This window comes from Opisthocomus hoazin, chromosome 2, assembly GCF_030867145.1.
Source record: "Opisthocomus hoazin isolate bOpiHoa1 chromosome 2, bOpiHoa1.hap1, whole genome shotgun sequence".
In the NCBI taxonomy this organism is placed as follows: domain Eukaryota; kingdom Metazoa; phylum Chordata; class Aves; order Opisthocomiformes; family Opisthocomidae; genus Opisthocomus; species Opisthocomus hoazin.
Genome location: NC_134415.1, coordinates 66,154,848 through 66,177,807, shown reverse-complemented (window position 1 = coordinate 66,177,807; position 22,960 = coordinate 66,154,848). Strand labels below are relative to the sequence as shown.

The following is a 22,960-nucleotide window of genomic DNA, read 5'->3' as shown; positions in this document are numbered from 1 at the left end:
TAAAAAGTGAAAATTCACTTTAAGAGTGTTTTCTTATCCAGGAATTAAACTGAATGGCAGCGACTTCTTAGCAGCACTATATAAATGAAAAGAAATGCAAAAGCAAGTCTACCGGTTCCTCCACATGTCGCTGTCACTGGGTAACTGTTTGCCCCTACGTTAGTCACTCCTTCAACGGGCCATGAAATTGTTCCAGCTTTTAAAATGTGTGAGAGAATTAAGGCAGGTGCTGGCACATCATAAATGAAACTCTAACCTTCAGGCTGGTACAGTAGTGACATTGTGGAGGGGGCTGAGAGAGTTAATGTCTCAGACATTGTGAGAAGACAGGTCGTGGTCTGCGCAGCGGCAACGGGCTGCAGGCGAGAAGTTAGTTACTGCGGGACGGGGAAGGCGGATGGGAGGATGCGCCGTTCCGTGTCTGATGTGCCTTGCCGGAGGTCACATGAGAGTTCATCTGAGCAACGGGTTTACGACGACCTGAGACACCCCACCCACCCCATAGCGACTGCGCAGAAGATCACGAACTTTCTCGAACAAGCACCATGAGTCCTCCAGAGGTGTAACTGAGGGCAGAGACGAGACAACTGCGAAGAGCCAGGATTGCCCCATCCATCGTTGTCATCGCAGGACCTGGGGTGGTGACATCTGGCTCTCTTCTTTTCTTCTCTCATCTTTGCTTTTCCTCTTATATATATTTCCAGTAAGAATCCACGTTACCAACAGTTTTTACACTTTCCAAGTTCAAGTTACCGCTAGCATAAATAAAACTTTAATTGATCATTTTGTGTTGTTTCACCTTAATTTAGGCTGAGTGGATTTACTGAATCTTAGTTGCTCTTCTCCCCTCCTTCCCCCCCCATAGGTGGGACGCACCACATTGTTCCTGTTTGCATTCTTCAGAACGCATGGCTTCTCAAGTTGCAATGAAATTATTTTGCGCCTTTATATTCTTAAAACTCGGTGGGGTCTTTGGGCTGCCCATGAGAAGTGTGAGACTTACAGGTTTAAGAAAATATATCAATTATTGACACTCACTATGTAAATATGGGGGTTTTTTGTTGTTGTTACAGACTTTGTCTTGCTCAATAGCGGTCGGAAAGAAACTTGCTACAGAAGGTGCTTGCACATCTGCTGTTGGAGAAATCAAATACTGAACCGTCTATGATCCAAAAAACCTTAATGACTTCTCTGAAAAGCCCCTCAGAAGAATAATACGCATAAAACCAGCATACAAAGTCATATTTGAATTTCACAGCAGAACAAATGCTCAGCACTTTTGCATAAAAAGAAATAGCACCGTAGAGAGAGTCATCTTCAGTCCATGGATATTTTTCCTGAGCTCTTATTTAAACCTGAAATCCAGTGAATTGCTGTGCAGCTGCTTATCTCAAGCAATCACTACCGTTCTCCAAAAGGAGTGCTTAATCTTCGGTTTCTTACAAGGTTTCTCTTATGAATGAAACTGTGTTGAATCTTACTACCTTCAAACAACTGTCCAGTTTCTATCTTCCCTTTTTCCAAAACTTATGCCAGACTGCCAAATGAAAACCTCACAACTGTATGTGAGGTTCTGTTAAAAGCTCAGATGAAATTACCTAAGTCGTTATCAGTTTTAGGAAGCCTGCGTATTATTCTTACTAGCAAGGTGGTTTAATCACTTTAATTACTGATTTAATCACTGTATAAAGCTGCCTTGGTTTTTGTGTCACATTTAGCCCTATGTGAAAATCTCTTAATACAGCATTAGGGAATTAGAATTATCCTGGTACTGAGCGTGAAGAACATACTCTGTTGTATAACCAGAAATGCATGTATTGCCTGAATATACCTGCTTTCCTAATTGTAGAACTAAAATAATTTCTTCATTTATAATTTGCCTTAATATGTAGGAAGGACAGGAGACAATACAATAGAATTATTAACTGGTTCTTCCTTCCTTCTCTCTTTTCTCTCATTTTCCAACAGTGGGTCATACATTTATGATTTCAAACTGTATTTTAAGGTCTCTTTTGATGTCACTTTTTTGGTTTTGTATCCAAGATCACCTTGTATGCTAGTGCTATGCAATTTTAATATATTCCCGAGATGCTCCTGTTGAGGTGGCAAGGTAATGTTATTTTCAACTGTATAGCTGGGGAACAGAGGCACAGAAGAGTAAGAGCAGCTTTCCCGTACCTAACTTTGCCCAGTCATTGAGGGTCCCTCTAGACGTCTACAGTCAGGTGATATATCACCCTCCCAGTGACAGCCTGGATCACATTAAAGTCTGTGGCAGACAGCGAACTGAACTCAGATCTTCCAAGTCCTACATTACTACTCTGATTACTGGAACATATTTCCTTTCTGAAATAAACAAATATATTATGCTGAAGTATAGGGATTTAAATACTTCTCCTTCACGTGGATTGGCAAGAGCATGAACTTTATGATTTTTGTATCACTGTTTTAAAGTTTTTGCTACTTCTCTTATTAAATAATTGAGAACGTCATCCTTGATCTTGGATTTCATGGTTTCTGTACTGCTTGCTTTTCACAGATACTACACTCTCAGGGGAAATTGGCACCAAGAAAAAGGTGAAAAGACTGTTAAGTTTCCAGAGGTATTTCCATGCATCCCGGTTACTGCGTGGAATTGTACCACAAACCTCTTTGTACCTGCTGGATGAGGACTACCTTGGGCAAGCAAGGGTAAGATGGGTCTCCAGATCTACATTTCTGTTAATAATATCCCAGAGAGCATCGGTTTTGTTTCAGTTTTCAGATAAACAAATGCATGGTTGATCTTTCTTGAATGATCCCCCGTTACTTGCGTGCCTCACAGCAAGCAGACTGTCCGTTCCTCTTTCATGGTTACAGCTTTAAAGGCTTAGTCTCAAAGCAACAAGAAAACGTCTAAATCTATTCAGCATTTTCAGATTCTGTGAACTGAAATTATAATCTGGATTTATTAAAGGATGAAGGATCCCTGGTTACTGATTTAAGTAAATGCAGCCTCGACACGGGATTTAGTTCATCCGCTTGAAAAAAGGCAGCTGTCTCTCAGCTGGTATGGAGCAGCTATTAGGCAACCCACAATAGCTCGCTGTAATGGCAAAGCCTAGGAAACAAGTAACATTCTGTGCAAAGAACTTCACAATAATCAAAACATAATTCTCTTATTTTGCAGTTCTTATACTTTCTTTGAATGGTATTTTCTAACAAAACTTGCACAACTGATGGCACTGGGATTATGTGCCTAGGCAATTTTTATGCTCTGCAAGAGAAGATTACATGCCAGGTGTTAGGAGGTAATTAAGAATCCAGAACTGGTTTGAATATAGACTAAGCGATGGGAGTGAACACAGATTTCATTCACACATAGGCCGTTGTAGGTCATACAGTCAGTCCAGACTTAGTTCCTTGGCTGAACTGATGTAGCTGTGAAAAAACTGGATGTGGCGGTAGTGATGGATTCTTCTGTGTGGCTGAGTGAGCTTCACAGAAGCGCTGTATCTAAGTTTGTAAAAGCTATTCCTTTGTCTTGGTTTGTTTAGCAAAAGGTAATTCGTATTCACCATAAGAGCTATCACTGCCTGTTACTGTAATAGAAACCTAAGAGAATTTGTACTGAATTGATTTGAGGACATGAAAGAACAATAAAAATCTTGTGCAGTAAAAGGGAGTATTTTCATAATATTTTGGTTTGTGTTATTCCGTGTTTTGAACTCCATTTTGAAGGTATTTTTAGTGTCAAGTTCAAAACCTCCTCAGTTAAAAGTGCAAGTGATACTTTAGGCAGTATAGCTAAATATGATTCCTGATGGCTGATGTTTCAAATACATCTCTATAGCTTTCCCAAACAAAATCTTAAAGCTGCAGCAACCAAACCTGTGATTGATTAATGTGGAATAATCATTTACATCTGCCTTACAGTTCGACGTACCAGTTATTTGCCTTTTCGTATTTGTTTTTTCTAGCATATGCTATCCAAAGTGGGAATGTGGGATTTTGATATTTTCTTGTTTGACCGCTTGACAAATGGTAAGTAATTCAACAAAAAGGTTTTATTTTAAGATCTCCCGATATGACTATCCTAAAAATCCCTAATTAATTTATTGCTAAACTTTTCCAGTTAAGATTACAGAAGAGAAATTGGACATAGTTAACTGCTCTTGACATCATATCCTTGAACATTTCCAGGCTTTCCCAAGAATGTTCAAAACTGTAGGATAATGTTTAAAGTGTGTTTTTGTATTAATCTAGTCTCATACGTTGGTTATGGTCACCTTTTGCTTTTTTATTGTGAAGGGCTTACTGATTTCAAGGAGGTGTTATAGTGTCCTTTATCTGGGAAATTCTGAAGGTACCTTAGATATACCTAGTAGATACATTGGTCAATAAGTCTATCTACATGAAACGCTTTTAACGAAATATACCCTCGCTTATGTTCAGCAGCAGAATTTAGAAGTCACTAAGACGGTAAAAATCTGTGCAACTTTTTGTCTGAACACACATCTGTAACACACCCCACCCCCCTAATGTCTGGGCAATGCCTCTTGATCAGGTAACTGCTGCAGATGGTCATGATCGCACTTTTCTCCTTTCTGTAATGCTCATAGGAATGAGACCCCTCATTCCTCACCCCCAATCTACTCAGGTTTGTCTGGGGCAGAAGGTGTAGAAGAAGTTGGTTTGGAGGGGAATTCAGCTGGGTGACTGGCAGTGAAGTGTGGGAAGGACTGCGAATGGCAAGGGAAGCAAAAGCATAATTCTTCTAAATTACCTTTCTGCGCCTCTGCCCAGTAGCCAAGGCCAAATAAGTTTACATGTCCTCTTCGTACATATATTTATTTTCTTTCCTGGGTTATATTAAATGAGAAAAGACTTCTTCAGACATTGTTTATACTTTGTATGGGTTGGTTGGTTTGGGCGGGGGGGTTTCTAACTTTTATGGAAACATTGCTGCTGGATTATGCAGTGCAAACTTTTTAAAATACCATGTGTACATATAACTGTGTCGTACAGTACTAGTTAGGCTCAATTTCACCAGTTTTCCCAGTACTGGATTCACAGTAAGGCCAGCATAACATTACAGTGAGACTTGAGATCATAGATGCTGCAACTCATTTTTTCCTGTCTGCATCATCATTATGAGATGCAGTTGTAGCTAAGCTAGGTACATGGGTTAATTACATGATTGTACAGCACTGTGTAACATTAAAAATGTAATTACAAACTGCTGATTTCTCAGTAATTAATTAATTAGTACAAGTATGCCAAACTGAAGCGGCAGAAAAGCCATTCTCCTTTCTGTAGTTTCTGGAGGTAAACCCAGATTATCAAGACGATGTGGTTCTCAAACAAGCCTGTCAAAGGATCTCCAGTTAAAACCATGTCAATTCTCCATCTGTGGCATGTTGAAACAGCAAATGTGACTTTATGGCACCTAGACACAAGAATGGCACTCCACTGCCACAGCTGTACCATCAAATCTTGATTATATATAGGAGTAATTTATATAAGCTACTTTTGAGTATATGAGTGTCATCTAAGCTCATGCAATAGGAGCTAAGATGATAGGAGCTGACTAACAGTTAGGAAACTACCAAGAGTTTTAGGCTTGTTTGTTTTGTGACTGTGTAGTAAGGGAATCTGAGAGTTGTTCCTTTCTGCTTTTAGGAAACAGTCTCGTAACACTGCTTTGCCACCTCTTCAATGTGCATGGACTTATTCACCATTTCCAGTTAGATATGGTTACATTGCACAGGTTTTTAGGTAAGTGCTCACCTCAAAGCCACCATTAAGTGCAGTTTACAGCTTAAGTAGGGCATCAAAAAAGGCATTGGCTTGGTCTGCGTATGTATGTAAAATTACGATGTTGCAAATATTTCAGTAAAAGATTTCTGTGATATATATGTTAACGTGCAATGTACAGGCACTCAGCTACTCAATTCAGTACCTGTTAAGTCAGCGGAGGGATTTCAGAAGGCTCTGCACTGGGCTGAAGCATCCCAGTACCACAATTGCACTGGTGATTTAAAAAAGAAGCATGTCGTGCAGAGATGTGGCCAGCCGAGCAGTCCCACCCAGACAGGCAGACATTGCAGAACCTACCCATGCACAGTACAATTGTGGTGCAGTGTCATTATTTTGGTGACTAATAGACCACTGAGACTCAGGGCAGTTAAAAGTTTATGTGCAAAATTGAACAAATTATATCAAGCTGTCTGCACTGAATAGTGTTGATGAAAGCCCCTGCTGCTGTTACTGCCAACAGAAATATTAGCCCCATGCTGTCAGTGAACCAAAAGAAGAAATTGGCCAAAATCAATTACTTTTTGCATCATGTTTTTAATGCAGCTGAATGCTAGTTTGTTAAGCTGTCAGGCAGAGCTTCCAAGGCAGGGTCTCTTCTTTAAGACTACCTAATTGTCGCTTCTGGAAAGCATTCCTCTGGCGTGGAGACAGACAAAATCTCCCTGCCGTCTCTGACTCCTGTGGGCAGCCATGAAGTGGATGCTCAGATAATTAGAGCTAGCAGTACTCAGGGTTTAAAGGATTACCCACTGTAACTTAAGATGCTTGTGGAGCTGGAAACAAAATGAAGGCTAGGACTTTCTTTGGCATTCCCTATGCTGGAGACGAGCACCATGGGAAATTTGCCCGCTACCTTTCTGTTTCATTAATTTGATAGTGTCTAGAAGCGCGCCTCAGGTGAGATACCACGTGCAGCTTCCAGTGCTCATGTGGGGTTGCCCCGAGACCACCTAATGGTGCAGGCCCTGCTGCAAGGAGCAGACGAGTGTGAAGCACACACCTCGATGATTTTCTGTACGAGTGAAAGCTGAGAGTTAACAGGTTGGTGCTCCTAGTCCAGCTGGACCAGTTCCAGCATTGCAAACTAAAACAAGAGGGACTGGTATTTTAAAATGAACACATGGATGTGACTAAAATTATCACAGAAGATTTTGCTCCAAATACCCCAATGCTGTACCTTTTGGTTCTCTGCCTGGAGGATGTAGGAATGCCTTTGACTGCAGTTAGTCACTCAAATATCAAATGATGCCAGGATATCAGGGCCTCAACCCCTGCTGCAGTAAAATATGTAGTACTGGCTTAATGACATATTACTCCCCTGTGACAGAAGCCTAAATAATTACACTCCGTTGTGGATAAATTTGCCTCTCCTCCTTATTTATTTTACTCCTGAATGAGAGCCTTCAGTAAGGCAAGAAAGAGTTGATTTATGAACTAGACCCAGTATATCCCCTTGGGCCTCACAAATCCTTTCGTGCATTTTTTCTCTAAAGGTATCCCAGTAAGAGCACCAGTCTGTCAGCTACAGATATTTGAAGAAAGTCCGTAGGCAGCTGACTGTAAAACCTCAAATTGTATTTTAAATCCAGTTCCCACTTGCGGCCATGGCATGGAGAGTCAAAAGGATCTTTGTTTTCTGTTTTGATTCCCAGTTATGGTTCAAGAAGATTACCATAGCCAAAACCCGTACCACAATGCTGTCCATGCTGCTGATGTCACACAAGCTATGCACTGCTATCTGAGGGAGCCCAAGGTAATGACAACCTTTCACACTGATGTTGCTTTCAGATAATTCTCGAATTTTTCTTCCCAGGATTGAAAAAAAAAAACCCGAAAAGCTATTTTTAGACAGCAGAACGTGATTGCGTGCTTGAAGTCAGCAACAAGTCAGTGGCAGAGGCAGCTACAGATTACAGACGTTTCAAACAAGCTACTGGCGTCACTTCTCACCACGCAGGCGATGCGTCAAAGCGCTGTTGTATGAGCTCCAGCTACCGTGACCGTGTATACCAGCCGCCCGCCAGCGGCTGCAGCCCCCCCAGCAAAGCGAGCAGAGGGCAACGCGATGCCCGTGCCTCAGTCACCTGACAGCATAAACCCCTCACATCAGTACTTCAAAATACCAGATTTGGTAGGGCCACACTAGAAAAGGGGGAAACGGTCCCTTCGACTGGGTCTGTTCCAAGGGCGTCCTCTGCGCAGGGGAGCAGCAGCTGCCGACTGCTGCAGTGAGCCCTTACAGCGTGAGGGTGTGACGTTGCTTTACGTGTTACTGGAAGGCACGGTAATACTGCAGTGCTGAGCCACAGTGTAAGAATATAACTGATCTTTCCTGGCTTGGCTTAAATGAGAGGAAGTTCTGCTAGAATTAGGAAATAGTTAGACCAGAATACAGTAATGGTAAGCGAGAACAGGAGCAGGCCCCAGCTTTCCTGTGTTTCCGTCTCCTGCAAGATCTGCATGTCCTTGCTGTCAAGAAGTGCAGAGGACAGCCAACATCCAGAATCTGTACCGTACTGCTCTTCATTTCTCATCTCAGGATGCTTCTTTCAGCTGGTAGAGCTGTACTCTGTACAGATTCCTACAGGCTGGTAATAACTAACTACCTCACTCTCAGAAACAGAAAACGCTAAGACTTCCAATTTTTTTTTCCAATGATAAGAAAATTTGCTTCTGAGTGATAAGCTGTATAGAAATAAAAAATCAGGGCAGGTTTTCAAAACTGAGTATCTGAAGTTAGAAAGGTAAATTATGTTCTCTAATAAAATACCTATATTTGAACTGAGATATCGAACAGACAAGTTTGAAATTTCAGAAGTTTATAAACTCTGCATTGTACAGCACAGTGCTGTGCTAGAAAAATGAAGCCTGATGTATTGTTGGTATTACTGAATACTGTGTGAGGCAGAGCTCTTATCATGTATGCTAATGTATGCCAGCCTGCTAGTATACTTACTTTTTTATACTGAATCTTTTAGACTATGCTCAGGCACTTGTATAGCAACAATCCTTACATCGCCGTGAATGATAAAGAGATAAGAAATACAAACTCTAATAAAATATGAGTATGTAGTCAGATATCTTTATAGATGTTTGTCCAACAGTCACCTTAAAAACATTGTTCACAAAATTTATTTTAGATTTGACATTTATATACAAATGCCTACAAAACTGAGCAATGCCATGCTGTCAGCTGACTTGTTTATTTGCCAAAAGGAAGCAAAAAAAGTGCTTACTGTTCATGCTTTTGTTATGATTAATGCATGTGATTCAGCTTGCCACCTTCCTCACCCCATCGGACATCATGCTCGGACTGCTAGCTGCTGCGGCTCACGACGTGGATCATCCGGGGGTCAACCAGCCCTTTCTGATCAAAACTAAACACCACCTTGCCAGCCTGTACCAGGTAAAACTGCTCATCAAGTTGACAGTATGTAAAATGATGTCAAGGAGAGTCTAAGCAATTTGCAGTGAACTTTAATGCCAAAATCTGACAGCGGGAGGGATGTTGATCAAATCAGCCTGCACTTTAGAATCTGGACATTTTCAGTTAAGCTCCTCACTGGGTGTCTCTTCTTACGGCTTAACTGATGCACATGAGAAAGAAGGTGGAAATGTCAGGTTTTGTTGAGGACATTTAAGCCAAATCAGTTGCATGGGTTATTTCTGCTGTAGATTATCTGGGCTGAGGAATTGTGGGTAGGAGATTTAAAATCACAGCAAGACAATTTGTACTTCATCTTCCTTCAGTGAGCAAGTAAGCAGCTGGCACATTCGAAATTGGTGTTGCATTAAAAGAAACTTTTGCTTTATGTGGCTCTAGTAACATTAAACACTTAATGAATACTGCAATTTAAAAAAAAAACCAAAAAAAAAACCAGAAGATAGAGGAAACCAAAGGAAAAGTTGTAGATATTTACACAAATGTGCCTAGAGATATAAAGAAAGAACTTAAAAACAGACACTGTAGATGATACCGCAGGCTGTAGACCATACTTAGACCAGTATCCTGTTTCTGAGAGCAGCTGGTAAAAGATCTCGGAGAGAAAATGAGCCTGGGATTAGTATAGAGTTGTCCTTCACCTGGTATACATCCTCCCAGCTCTGGCAAGCAGTAGAAGAAGACTTCCTGAAACAAGAACACAGACCCTCTTGTTCAATAACTACCAATGAACCCATCTTGCCCTGATTTTTGTTGTCCTTTTTTGAATACATTTGTAGTTTGGCCCATGGCAATCACTGTAGCTCTGGATTTTATCTACAACTGTCATACATGTGTAATCTTTGCGTGCATGTATACATTACTATATATGGGCATCTCTATTCTTCACATTATACTTACATATATGTGCCAGGGCGATGCCATAAATAATTTTTGTTGCACTAACCGTAATTCATAGCTCATAAGTGAAGATGGTATTGATTTCTAGCGTTTGGAAGAGTCAACTTCAGGCCTTGTAATAACGTGTCAGAAACAGAATATCCCAAGTTAAAAATTAATCTAACTGAAGAAGACTCACTAATTAATAGCTTAGCACATCATGAGTTTGCTGTCATGTGCTTGCTACTTGAAAAGAGATTCTCTTGTTTTCCCATCCTCAAGCAATGTTTGGGTTTTCCCAGAAGAAGTGACTTGTGTAACAGTTTAGCCGTCATGCCTTGAGATACGGGAATGGGCTGGACCATGGGAGCCCCAGCCAGGGCACGATGAGCCTCAGACATTTAAAACTTTGTGACTGGCCTCATCACAAGCTGACACAGCTTTTAAGTCATGCCCATACGTATCAGGTGCATTTTGCTCCAGTCTTTTCTAAATGTCAGGCCAGTTGAGTGGAGAGGGAGAAAAGCCAGGGGACTAAGCCAGGGGACTCTGGGAACATTATGTTGAGGACCCTTTGAAGAGGAGTGGGTAGAGCCATTCCCCAGAAATCCTGGTCCTGTGAGAAGGTATAAACAACTCCTTCTCAAATTAATAGTGCAAAACAGTAATATATAATTAGGTTGAAAATTCAGACTAATCTGCAAGAAATGTAGCTAAAATAAAATATTAGCATCTTGGAGAGGTGGTTTCTGCTCAGCTAACTGGGTTTTAATATACTTTCAAATGTTGGTTAGAAAAGGCAGTGACAATACAGACAGTGCAATCTTTCAATGGCAAAAGTGATTTTTAAGTGTCCTATTTAGGGACATTCACTGGCAAGTTTGACATACTATTTTATCTGGAATTGATCCCAGATTGTTTCCAACGATTTTAGTAGTATACAGTGCATGGATGCTAGAAAAAAGTTTTGCTGAAAACATTTTTAGTCAAAAATTTAGATTCAGCAAATAATAGTCTTTAAAACAATAAATTATCTTCTTCGCCTTCACGGAAACGTGGTGGGACAACTCACATGACTGGCATGCTGTCAATGGATGGCTACAGACTCTTTAGGGGAATGCATTGGGCTTTGCCTGGGGGCAAATGAAGAATGAGTTGAGAGCTTGTGGGTTAGAATTAAGGGACAGTCTCGTATGGGTGATGTTATTGTGGATGTGTACTACAGGCCACCTGACCAGGAGGAGGAAGTTGATGAGGCATTCTACAGGCAGCTGCAAGCAGCCTCACAGTCACAAGCCCTGGTTCTCATGGGGACCTTCAACCACCCTGACATCAGCTGGGAAGACCACACAGCTAGGCACATGCAGTCCAGGAGGTTCCTGCAGAGCATCGACGATAACTTTCTGATGCAAGTGGTGGAGGAACCAACAAGGAAAGGTGTTCTGCTGGACCTTGTACTAAAAAACAAGGAGGGACTGGTTGAAGATGTGAAGGTTGGAGGTAGACTTGGCTGCAGTGACCATGAAATGGTCGAGTTCAGGATCCTGCGTGGAGGAAGCAGGGGGATAAGTAGGATCAAAACCTTGGACTTCAGGAGAGCTAACTTTGGCCTCTTCAAGGAGCTACTTGGAGGAATCCTGTGGGCCAGGGCTCTCGAAGGCAGGGGGGTCCAAGAGTGCTGGTCGCTGTTTAAACATCACTTCCTCCATGCTCAGGAGCGATGCATCCCTCTGAGAAAGAAATCTAGAAAAGGAGGCAGGAGACCCACATGGATGAGCAAGGAGCTTCTAGCAGAGCTCAGGTGGAAGAGAAAGGTCCATGGAATGTGGAAAGAGGGACAGGCCACTTGGGAAGAATACAGGAATGTGTCAGAGCATGCAAGGATGCAACGAGGAAGGCCAAGGCCAACCTGGAATTGAATCTGGCAAGGGATGTCAGAAACAAAAAGGACTTCTTCAACTACATCAGCAGCAAATGGAAGGCTAGGGACAACGTGGGGCTGCTGCTGAATGAGGCGGGTGTCCTGGTGACGGAGGATGCAGAGAAGGCAGAGCTACTGAATGCCTGCTTTGCTTCAGTCTTCAGTACCAAGGCAGGCCCTCAGGAATCCCAAGCCCTGGAAGTAAGAGAAGCCCACAGAGAGGATGACTTTCCCTTGGTCGAGGAGGACTGCGTGAGGGATTGCCTAAGCAATCTGAACGCCCGCAAATCCATGGGCCCCGAAGGAATGCACCCACGAGTGCTGAGGGAGCTGGTGGATGTTGTTGCTGAGCCACTCTTCATCATCTTTGAAAGGTCCTGGAGAACAGGAGAGGTGCCCGAGGACTGGAGAAAAGCCAGTGTCACTTCAATCTTCAAAAAGGGCAAGAAGGTCCTAGGACCCAGGGAACTACAGGCCGGTCAGCCTCACCTCCATCCCGGGAAAGATGATGGAGCAACTCATTCTAGAGGTCATCATCAAGCAAGTGGAGGAAAAGAAGGTTATTGGGAATAGTCAGCATGTATTCACCAAGGGGAAGTCATGCTTGACCAATCTGATAGCTTTCTACGATGGTGTGACTGGCTGGGTAGATGAGGGGAGAGCAGTGCATGTTGTCTACCTCAACTTCAGCAGGCTTTCGACACTGTCTCCCATAACATCCTCCTAGGGAAGCTCAGGAAGTGTGGGCTCAGGATGAGTGGTCGGTGAAGTGGATTGGCAACTGGCTGAATGGCCGAACTCAGAGGGTTGTCATCAGTGGCACTGAGTCTAGTTGGAGGCCTGTAACTAGTGATGTCCCCCAGGGGTCAGTACTTGGCCCAGTCTTGTTCAACTTCTTCATCAATGACCTGGATGAAGAGTTAGAGTGTACCCTCAGCAAGTTTGCTGATGACACCAAACTGGGAGGAGTGGTGGATACACCAGCAGGCTGTGCTGCTATTCAGCGAGACCTGGACAGGCTGGAGAGTTGGGCAGAGAGGAACCTGATGAAATTCAACAAGGGCAAGTGCAGGGTCCTGCACCTGGGAAGGTACAACCCCATGCACCAGTACAGGCTCGGGGCAGACCTGCTGGAGAGCAGCTCTGTGGAGAGGGACCTGGGTGTCCTGGTGGACGACAGGTTAACCCTGAGCCAGCAGTGTGCCCTGGCTGCCAAGAAAGCCAATGGGATCCTGGGGTGCATTAAGAGGAGTGTGGCCAGCAGGTCAAGGGAGGTTCTCCTCCCCCTCTACTCTGCCCTAGTGAGGCCCCATCTGGAGTACTGTGTCCAGTTCTGGGCTTCCCACTTCAAGAAAGATGAGGAGCTACTGGAGAGAGTCCAGCGGAGGGCTACGAGGATGATGAGGGGACTGGAGCATCTGTCCTATGAGGGAAGGCTGAGGGAGCTGGGCTTGTTCAGCCTGAAGAAGAGAAGGCTGAGAGGGGATCTTATAAATGCTTATAAATATCTCAAGGGTGGGTGTCAGGAGGACGGGTTGCTCAAGGTTGCTTAGCCACATACAATCCTGCCTTGTAGTTATCCAAAACTCCACATCAAAACTAACGCCAGAAAAAGTCATACTGCTTTTTTTTGTTTAAAAAAGAAGCTCTATTTTACTGAAAATTGTTTATGAATTTCCTAAGAAAACAAATGGCATTGATATAAACGAAATGTTATTTTTTAACTTCAGTAGTAGAGAGTTGATTTCTATCTTTGTCTGGCTCTTAAATGAAGGGTAATAGTTTAGAAGGCTGGAATGATCACATACAACATCTGTAGTACAAGACAGATTTCAGAAATCTATGAAAGAATGCTTTACAACTTTAATATAGATGTATATAAACTAGAAGTAGGAAAATATGTTTTGGGCACTAGTTATGACAGTTCTACTTTGTAGTCTTCCTTAAAAGCACCATATTTCTAATTAAAGTGTCATTTTCAGGTATTTAACATTGTTTAATTAAGCCAATTGCTCAATGACTAATAACAGATGACCAGATTGAAAAAATTCAGATCCCCTTCCAGTCTGAATTAAAATTGAAGTTTTCCCTGCATCTAGTTAACAGCAAGCCTTCCTCTCTGGGAGTTAGTATTCTTTTCCAAATCTGTATGTCAAGTCCGGTGGTTTGAATGGCTCAGGGAAAGTCACAGATTGGAGATTTGTGATAGTCTAAGTTAAAAAACAGGGTTTTTTCCTCACAGTCCTGAAGTCTATGTTATAGTAATCCACTAGTTTTAGGCAGTAGACATGACAGAGGCTTCCTATCACACAGCCTTTAAAACAAACCTGTGCTTACTCAGTTTTTACAGAAATAGAAAGTTAGGGGAAGCAAGCTCTCTGGAGATCAGAGCCGAGAACCCCAGCCTGCAAGCCAGCACACAGACTTTTTCCTGCGTGGGTTATCTCCCCACCAGCCTAGGCAATCAGATAGCTCATGGCAATTAGTCTTGCTAAGGCAGTAGAGTGTTCCTACGTGGAAGAGCTGACTCTACTAATTGTTGGCAGCAGCTTCAGGATTCTGGCTGCTTGTATTTAAGAGGGGAGTCATATGACTTCATGCTCAGTTGTTGCTTGTTAACTTGACCTTTCCGTTTCCCTCCTCCATGTACTTGAATTGCGGGAAACTAGACGGTGCAGCAGCTTCGGCTGAAGTTCTCCCTATAGTAACAGGCAAAGAGCAGAACCTTACAGAAGAGGAAATGCTCTGGGGTGGATACTTCTGTTTCTTTTTTCCTCTGAGTAACTAGCTGGATGCAAGAAAGTTCTTGGATGCCTACACGCTCAGCGCTATTCTGGCTGGCCTGCAGCATGGCCAAAGAGCAGCTGCATCCGTGGAGTGCAGTTCCTCAGCTGAGGTGGGTGCTGCTGAAGCAGCTCCTCCCAGCAGGTAACGCTGCTGTGCGGGAAGGGACGTGGGGGCACAGGGTGCTCCGAGGGGCATCTCCCCAGTCGCAGTGTTTCAAGGGCGCAGTCAGGCCAGGGCCGCGGGAACTGTGCACACAGGCGCTGTCTTCGGTGAGCGTAAGCCTTCCCAAAAGCCAAAGGTGACAGTCGGGCAGGGTTTGTCTAACTTACCTTAGGGTGGGAAGATGGCAGCCTGTGGGCTTGGGGTGACTGTTGGGACCAGGATTCAGCTCTGAGACTGGGGAGGTGAAAGAAGCAAAAATTCTGTTGTTATGTCCTATTAAATTCCCTTATTTTTCTTGGTCAGAGTGTATGGTTGCAACAGGCCATCCTGATGTATTTCAACAAAAGGAGAAGAGGGATATTATGTTGGCTAATGAACAGAATTGCTGTCGAAAGTAATTTAGATGCTGCATAGCTGGTCCTGAGTTCTGAGTCTGTCAGCCCTGCCAAGGAAAAGGACTTTGTCTTTGCATGGTTGGAGAGTCTTGGGGTTGGTTTTGTTTTTCCCCCCTGGTATCTGTGATTTCTACTAGGGAAACAGAAAAAGCCAAACAAAAAACCCAAAGAACTACCAAAGCAACGTATCAGTGATAGTGTGAATTCAAAAGCAACAGAAGGTACTGCAGAAAACATTGTCATAGGAAATCGATCCAGTTTGCACTCTCACCTTTGCACTGATTTTAAGCACGAAATTTGAATAAAAATACAGACAAGATGATCAAAATGCAAACTGGATCTTGATTACCAGCAATGTCTATTGTTTTAACAGTCATTAGATACTACAGGATTACAAAGGAGGGTGGGGAAGCCTTAAGGAGAAACCACTGTTCAGTCCCTCTTGGAGAAGTGGAAGCCGTGCATCACACCCAGCAGGAAAGGCAGCACCGATGCAGCTACACCTCGGAGCTGTGGCACTGTGCAGAAGGGAGCCAGGGATTAGCAGTGGCCGGAGAGAGGGTTTCTGACTCTGGTTTCCCAGTTGGCAGTGATGGGGTGGAGTCCTTGTTCTGTCGCCTGCCCTAAAGGTTTGGCTGTGTTGGGGGGGGGGGGGGGGCGTTTAATACAGTGCTCATCTACTGTAAAAACCATAAACTGCCCAAAACAGGGATCAGATGCTGTAACTCCCCCGAGAGCGTCCCTAGTGCTAGGTGACAGTCATCTCGTTCACACTGCGCGCGGCGTTGTGGATAGCTGAGGACTGTGCCGCTCCTGGCAGGGGTGCTCCACTGGGCTGCTTCTCCTCAGCAAGCAGATGCCTGAGAAGTGCGTTGGAGATTTCTGAGCAAGTGACACTTCTGAGGCGTTCAGTTGTAGAAAGTTCTCTGTGAACTAAACGAGTGATGATTGGCAAGTGCATCATGTGTTAGGATACTAATAGAAAGTCATCAGACACAAGATACCCAATTTGTTGTAATTTACAGACAACCTAGAAAGCTGGGTTTCTGTTCCCTAGGAATTTTTTCCGACCTAACTTTGGTTCCACTTAATTGGAAGCAAACAAAAAGGACTCAAAATTCGTTGCAGATGAAGTTGCTGAAGCTTGCAGATGCTCAGTGATACTGATACTCCTCTTGTTTTTACTGAGCAGCTGCAGGCAGCTTCCAGTTCCCTGACTCTAAGGGAAATTTGGCAGTTTAGTTTTCTTTTTCTTGTCCACTCTGCATGCAAACTGCAGAAACTGAGAAGTCAACCTGGCACCAGTAGGAGCTGAAAATACAATTATGCACTCATGCTTTAATTCACTTGTTAATAAATCTTTTAGAATGCAAGCTACCTCCCACTCAGATGAGATTAGCTCCTCTGTTCTCAGCGGGACTCAAAAACTGTAGAACAACAGGACTCTAGGGCTGACCTCAGCTAGGAAACTTAGAAGCATGAGGTCCTTAACTCTAGAAATCCAGACCAATTCCTCAAATCCAAAAGGTGGCTGAAAAGCACACGTTTCAGGGTCATGTTATAGCCCTTCCAACCAGCTCTAGGCATTGTGTGATACGGCAAATCTGTATCTCTACTATGGCTACCTGCCTAATCCTTGAATTTATTGCTTTTATTCCTCCCTAGAATGTTTCAGTGCTAGAAAATCATCACTGGCGGTCTACGATAGGCATGCTTCGAGAGTCACGGCTCCTCGCCCATCTGCCTAAGGAGGTGACGTAAGTGTCCGCTGGAGGAAATGCATCACTAGAACTAGTCCGTGGCTTCCATCGCTCGTCTTAAAAGGAGACGGGCAAAGAGGCCCAGGCTTCAGAGCATGCTGAACTTCCTGCACTCTCTCGGTGGCTGTGTGAAATCATGAGACAAAGATATACAGCAGAAGTATTTTGTAAGACTTCGCCGCTTTTGCAGTACAGGAATGGCCCCTGTCAGCACCAGGAACATTGGTAGTCCCAGCAGGACTGGACCTTTCCAGATCCATCGTTGGCATTTTTCGTTTTTGCATAGCACCAACCAAATCTGGAAAGATTTAGTAATCAAAAAGCATGAAATAAAGATAAAAATGAAGGAGTTGGTTGAGTAGCGTCAAGACTGCTCAGGACTTCCACACCTGACTGAGGAGGTGTGGTTCAGTCTTCACTGTCTTTTTGGGTGAAGTAAAAAAAAAAAAAGCCACAGACCAGCAACATGAGCACCTTGGCGAAGTTGATGCTAACTTTTTACCTGCTGGTTTTGTGCAGGGTTACTCCCACCAAGGAGTGGAGATTGGGCCAATGAACAGCCTGCAATACCAAGTTTTAATCACAGGTGAACTTACCAAGAATATAAACAAGTTACCTGAAGCAATAAGCTCCACATCCTTCCAGAAATCCTTTGCATTCAACCAACAACTTCAGTCTTACTTCAAAGGACTTCAGTCCTTTACAACTTCAGCTGCAACTTCAAAGCTGCTGTACTCAGCACCCAGCTCTGAGCAGCCGAAGTGAGATGTGAGCGTTTTTCTAGATGCATCATGCTGTTGTTTTGGGTTTTTTTACTTTCCTAGCACTTTTCAGAAGCTTTCAGAATACCTATGCCATCAAGCGTTTTTCTTCTACACTATTGATTCCTCCTGAACCCGTTTAGGTAGCTGGAACAGTTGTACCCTGCAAACCCCAGCAGACACTGACCAAACAGATCAGACTGGATCCATAAAGAAAGAGGGAGCTTTATGCTAGCTATGATCTGTAGCGGGTTGTTTTGAGCTATTAATGTTCAACGGTTCCATGACTGAAGGGGCTTATTTTCCTTACTGCAGACAGGACATTGAGCAGCAGTTGGGCTCCCTGATCTTGGCAACAGACATCAACAGGCAGAATGAGTTTTTGATCCGTCTGAAATCCCACCTCGACAATCAGGATTTGAGGCTGGAGGATGCGCGAGACAGACATTTTATGCTTCAGGTAACTTCAGAAACTATTTTTCCACTATAGTACTTTATTCGTTTTTCAAGTCATAATATTTCCTAGTATATGTTAGACTAGCGTACGATAGTGTGTCTGGACATCAATGTCTCCCTGCCTATCACCATGAACACTTTGCTTCAGCCACCTGGAATGTCAGGCAAGCATTAGGGTGCCTCCAGTATTTCCTTATGTAACTTTCTTGAGTTAAAAAACTGTGAATGCAACAGATGCGAGACAGTGTCAAATGCTGAGAAATTAAGATAAGCTATTCATTATTTAATTTCCAGACCACTGCATCTCTTGCCAAGTAATGCTTCAACTAGATTTTCTCTTCTGGCAAGCGCTGCTTCAGCTGTGTTACTCCCTGGCACCGTGCAGGAGAGCCCCCTGGTCGGTGTTCTAAGACAGCTTGACATCAGGTGCCCAAGTCCCGTTCCGGGGATGGATGTTCAGACACTGCCTCTGCAGAGACAGCTGTTGCCATGGCAGCAGATGCTTCTCTAGTGGATCTGCCCAGCTAATGAAGAAACCATGTTTTATTTAAAAATCAAATAGATTCAAACTGTTTCTTCCAGCTAAGCTGCAGTCACTAACACGCTCTTCAGAATAAACCTTGACCTATTAAAGCATTATTATGATTAAAGTAGCTGCATATACATGCTTCTCTGGAGAAATGACATCAATTTCACTCTTAAATACATAAAGGAGTTTAAGTAGTTGTTACCATCAATGAAACAAACATCTACATGTTACCACTTTGTCAAGGTCGCAGGAAAGGTGACAGCTGCAAGGAAAGAAGTGCCGATCTGTTAATTCTTCCCCCTCCACCAGTGTGGGAAATGTAGTAATCTGCTCGCCTGTCCTCCATCAAAGATGGTCTTCTGTCAGATACTGCATGGACATGCAGGGCAGGGTGATGGCCTTATCATATTTCTGGACAGATTAGGCAAGAAAGTTGTGCGAATGCCAAAGGCACAGGGATTACAGATCTCAACTATGGCAAAAAGTTTCTTATGTGCTTTCTTGAAGATAGGAACTAGGGTACAGACATGGTGAGATTTATTTATCTGGTGAATTAGCTGTGGAAGAAGAAAAGAAAAAAAATAATCAAGAAATCTTGATTGATCAGGGTAAGTTAAAGAATGTTTGAAAGGTCCTTGTCATAGACATTAAGGCAAATCAGTGTAATCCAGAGAGAAAAGTGACTCGGAAACATCCCTCCTCCAGTTCACAGGTCTGAATTTATACAGGAAGTATTTCTGTTTCCCTCCCGGGTGCCAGAATGATTTCTGACCTCTGTCAGGCTAACTGACTGTGTTCAATCTGTGTAGAAATGAGGCACATGACATCTTGTTCCAAGGCAGTAAGGCAGACAGACTGTTACATGGTTTACTTTTCTGAAGCAGTTACTTGATTTAAAAAACCTCTTGCCCTCCTGTACTCGTTTCCCTGCAAAGCACTTAAAAGCACTGGTTAACTAAGTGAAACCAAGCCAGGGGTAGTGTGGAGAGCCCTGTGCTTAGTTCTGTAAACAAAACTATGCCGACATTAAGATGAAGCGTAATTGAAGTGAGATGCAAGGTCACTCACTGAGACCGCAGGGAAACGATGCCCAAATAGCCTTACACCAGCTTGGCTCTTCCCTTCCTTGTCATCAGCTGCCGATGCTGAGCCAGGCAGTCAGCAGGAGCCAGCCTGAGGCTTTTGTTGGCTTATTCCTTGCAAGGAATATCCAAAAGACTTTGCAGCCTTGGAATCTGGCCCTCCTCTTGTTCTCACTATGGTAAAGCAGAGGGCTGAATGAAGGTTTTGTTTGTGGCTTAAATAAATGCTCTTTCCTCAGAAGGCATATTTGGGTGAGGCTCAGTCTCTAAAAGGTGCTCTTAACCCTTCCCAGCATCGCTGGTGAGGCCTGGGAGTTTCACGGCTGCAGATTCACTGCTGAAGCATTGCTAGGCAATAACTTCGTTTCTCACCGCTCCCTTTCTCCTTTGCTTTCAGATTGCGCTCAAGTGCGCTGACATTTGCAACCCGTGCCGGCTCTGGGATCTGAGCAAACAGTGGAGCGAACGGGTCTGCGAGGAGTTTTACCGGCAAGGTCAGCCCCTCGGCGCGCAGCGGTCCCCTCTCACCTCGGCCCCCCCCCAGCTTTTTGTGTGCCGAAAGCGAGGTGGCATTCAGCCTACCCGGCTTGCCGTGACACCTCCCTCAAGAAGGAGCTGTTGAAGAGATCCTCAGCCTCGTTTGAAAAGCGGGAAGGGGTAGAAGAGCAGCGAGTATTTCTCTGCTCCTGTAGCAGCATCAGGCAGGAGGGAGGGCTCTGCTGCGCCTTGGCGCGTCCGTTTGTCTGGGAAGACCACGGCTGGGTTCTGCTCTGTGAACCCCCCAGTCCCCATCAGCTCTTCCGAGCTGCAACGGCACCAGGGCTACACTGCACCAAAATCCCACCGCTGGCCACTGGGCTTTATCTCACTCTTGACGCTCCCGCTACAACTCCGATGGGAGCCTTGCCCTCGCTGTTCCCCCAGTATGACGCATTCTTCTGCCTACAAACGCGGAGAAGGGGTTCAAACGCGCTTCCCAGCACGCTGCTGAAAGGGCCAGAGCAGGCAAGCCAAAGCTCGGCTAGGACCTACTGCAAATGTTTTCAAACCCCTGCAGAGAGCGCGGGCAGGCAGGGTGTTTTTTTTTGAAGCGCAGTAATTACACGGTTTGGCTCTATCTGCAAAGGCAAGGTCATGCTGTGCTACAAGCCAGGGTGCAGCAGAATTTAATCACTGCTAAATTCTTTGTTCGGAGCATCCTGAGAGCCAAGGGCAAGTGGTGCAAACGCTGGCAGGGCACACAGTGAAGTTCTCAGCTCATTTAAGATTCTGCATTACAAAATCAAGCCACGTCTGAAGTGGTGCCTGGCACAGTTGGTCCCTAACAAGGACAAACAGGTCAGCAAGTCAATTTTAAGCCAATGTCAGTTTAAGCTGGTGAAATGTCTTTGACTTTGATGCTTTCGAAGCGACATAAGCAACTTGTCAGATGTGGGTTTATTTAGTCAGATGTATAGTGAAGGCATAATCAATATCCAGCTCCTGAGGACAGGGCTCCGGTTGTGCGACACCTCACCTTTAGTGTATTGAGGGACCCTGCTGAGAAAGACATCACTCTCAACTCTTACAAATGTAAGCTATTTCCCCCAAACTCCAAGATTTATTAGCATAAGGTCTAAAGTATGTCTCTGAAAGGGGACACTGGAGCATACGAGACAAGTTAGAAGTGTAACAGGGAGAAAAAGAGCATTTCATGTCGGAGACTGTACAGAAACTGTGGTCTGACTGTCACTGGTAGCTGTACAATTCTGGTAAAAATATAAAAAACAGTATTAAATAGCATGTATTTAGATACTATTATCACTTTAAAGGTTATTGGAGACCTCTCTACCCCATTACACACAATGCTGGGGCTTGAAGCTGTTTTTTGTTTAGAATTTGAAAACCGTATCTCTCATGTTTCGATTTCTAACTATAGTTGAGGCAGATAATACCACATTTTGTGCCTTGTTTAATCTTCCTTCTGGAACACATACAAAGTTTGATCATTTTTGTACCACACATTCCTAATGCCATTTTAATAGACTTAGATCTTGATCTTCCAGTCTTCTGGTGCATCTACACTATATCTGTTAGCAAATAAAAGATACAACGCAGGTACGTTTCAGAGGGCACCTGATGCCTACTGCAGCTCCTAACATGAACCTTTCCTAGAAAAATACTTTAGCTTGTTCTCAAATGGGCATTTTAAAAGTCAAATAGGAACACAGGGTAAATAATGCAACTTGATTTGTTTATGTAAAATGGAGCTGGCAAGAAACATGTTTCAAGGAAATGGCTACTGTTTAAGTAACATTAATGATCAGTTTCTCTGGTGAGGCTTTAAAATTGCTTGGAAGGTTTTCCCTAGTGTGAAAGTTCTCAGCAATTAATTCATGCAGTTACCTTTATAGCAACTTGAAACATATGAGAATTGACCACCATTTAAATTTTACCGTGTAAAGGAAAATCTGATTTTTGTCAATTAAGTGACTTGTCAAAGATAAGCAGATGTTGACACTTCAAGTCAGACAAGTCAACCATTTTGAATCCAGAATACCTTCAGAGGAGACATCACTGGAGTTACACACTCTTTTTCTCAAAGATTTTTGGCGAGGGTAGAGGGGAAGAAGAGGACAGACAAACCACACACTTGGAAACAGGACAAACTGTTATTTTGTCTCAGTTTTTCCAGTTGTTCCTTTTGATTTTTTCTGAAGCTAAAACCATTTCCCTGGTGTTTTGTAAATATCTAATTAAAACTGAAAATACTCCCCTTACTTACATTTCAGAAGCCACTGTATGCTGCAGAGAGAAGAAAGGCAAGGCTTAAAATGCACACGGTACTTTACATGGAGCCCAAGTGGCACAACAGCATTTAAGTCAAAACAGTCTATTAATGGGGAGAAAGTAACTTTTAAACAAAAGCAGGGGATTTAAAGCAAAATGATTCTTTTGGGGTTGAATACAACGTTTTGTCTGATCTAGCAGGTCGGTCTTACTTACGG

General features: G+C 43.5%; 1 protein-coding gene across 3 annotated transcripts in view; it reads left to right on the top strand.

Moving 5' to 3' along the window:
• Positions 1–22,960, top strand: part of PDE7B (phosphodiesterase 7B) — a 188,184-nt gene that overhangs the window by 158,159 nt on the left and 7,065 nt on the right. For all 3 annotated transcript variants that reach the window (XM_075413984.1, XM_075413983.1, XM_075413985.1), the window contains 8 exons: positions 2,540–2,691; positions 3,960–4,023; positions 5,662–5,757; positions 7,452–7,552; positions 9,074–9,205; positions 17,051–17,142; positions 18,222–18,366; positions 20,371–20,467. In XM_075413984.1, coding sequence (XP_075270099.1) covers positions 2,540–2,691; positions 3,960–4,023; positions 5,662–5,757; positions 7,452–7,552; positions 9,074–9,205; positions 17,051–17,142; positions 18,222–18,366; positions 20,371–20,467 — 879 coding nt within the window. The remainder of the gene's footprint in view (positions 1–2,539; positions 2,692–3,959; positions 4,024–5,661; positions 5,758–7,451; positions 7,553–9,073; positions 9,206–17,050; positions 17,143–18,221; positions 18,367–20,370; positions 20,468–22,960) is intronic.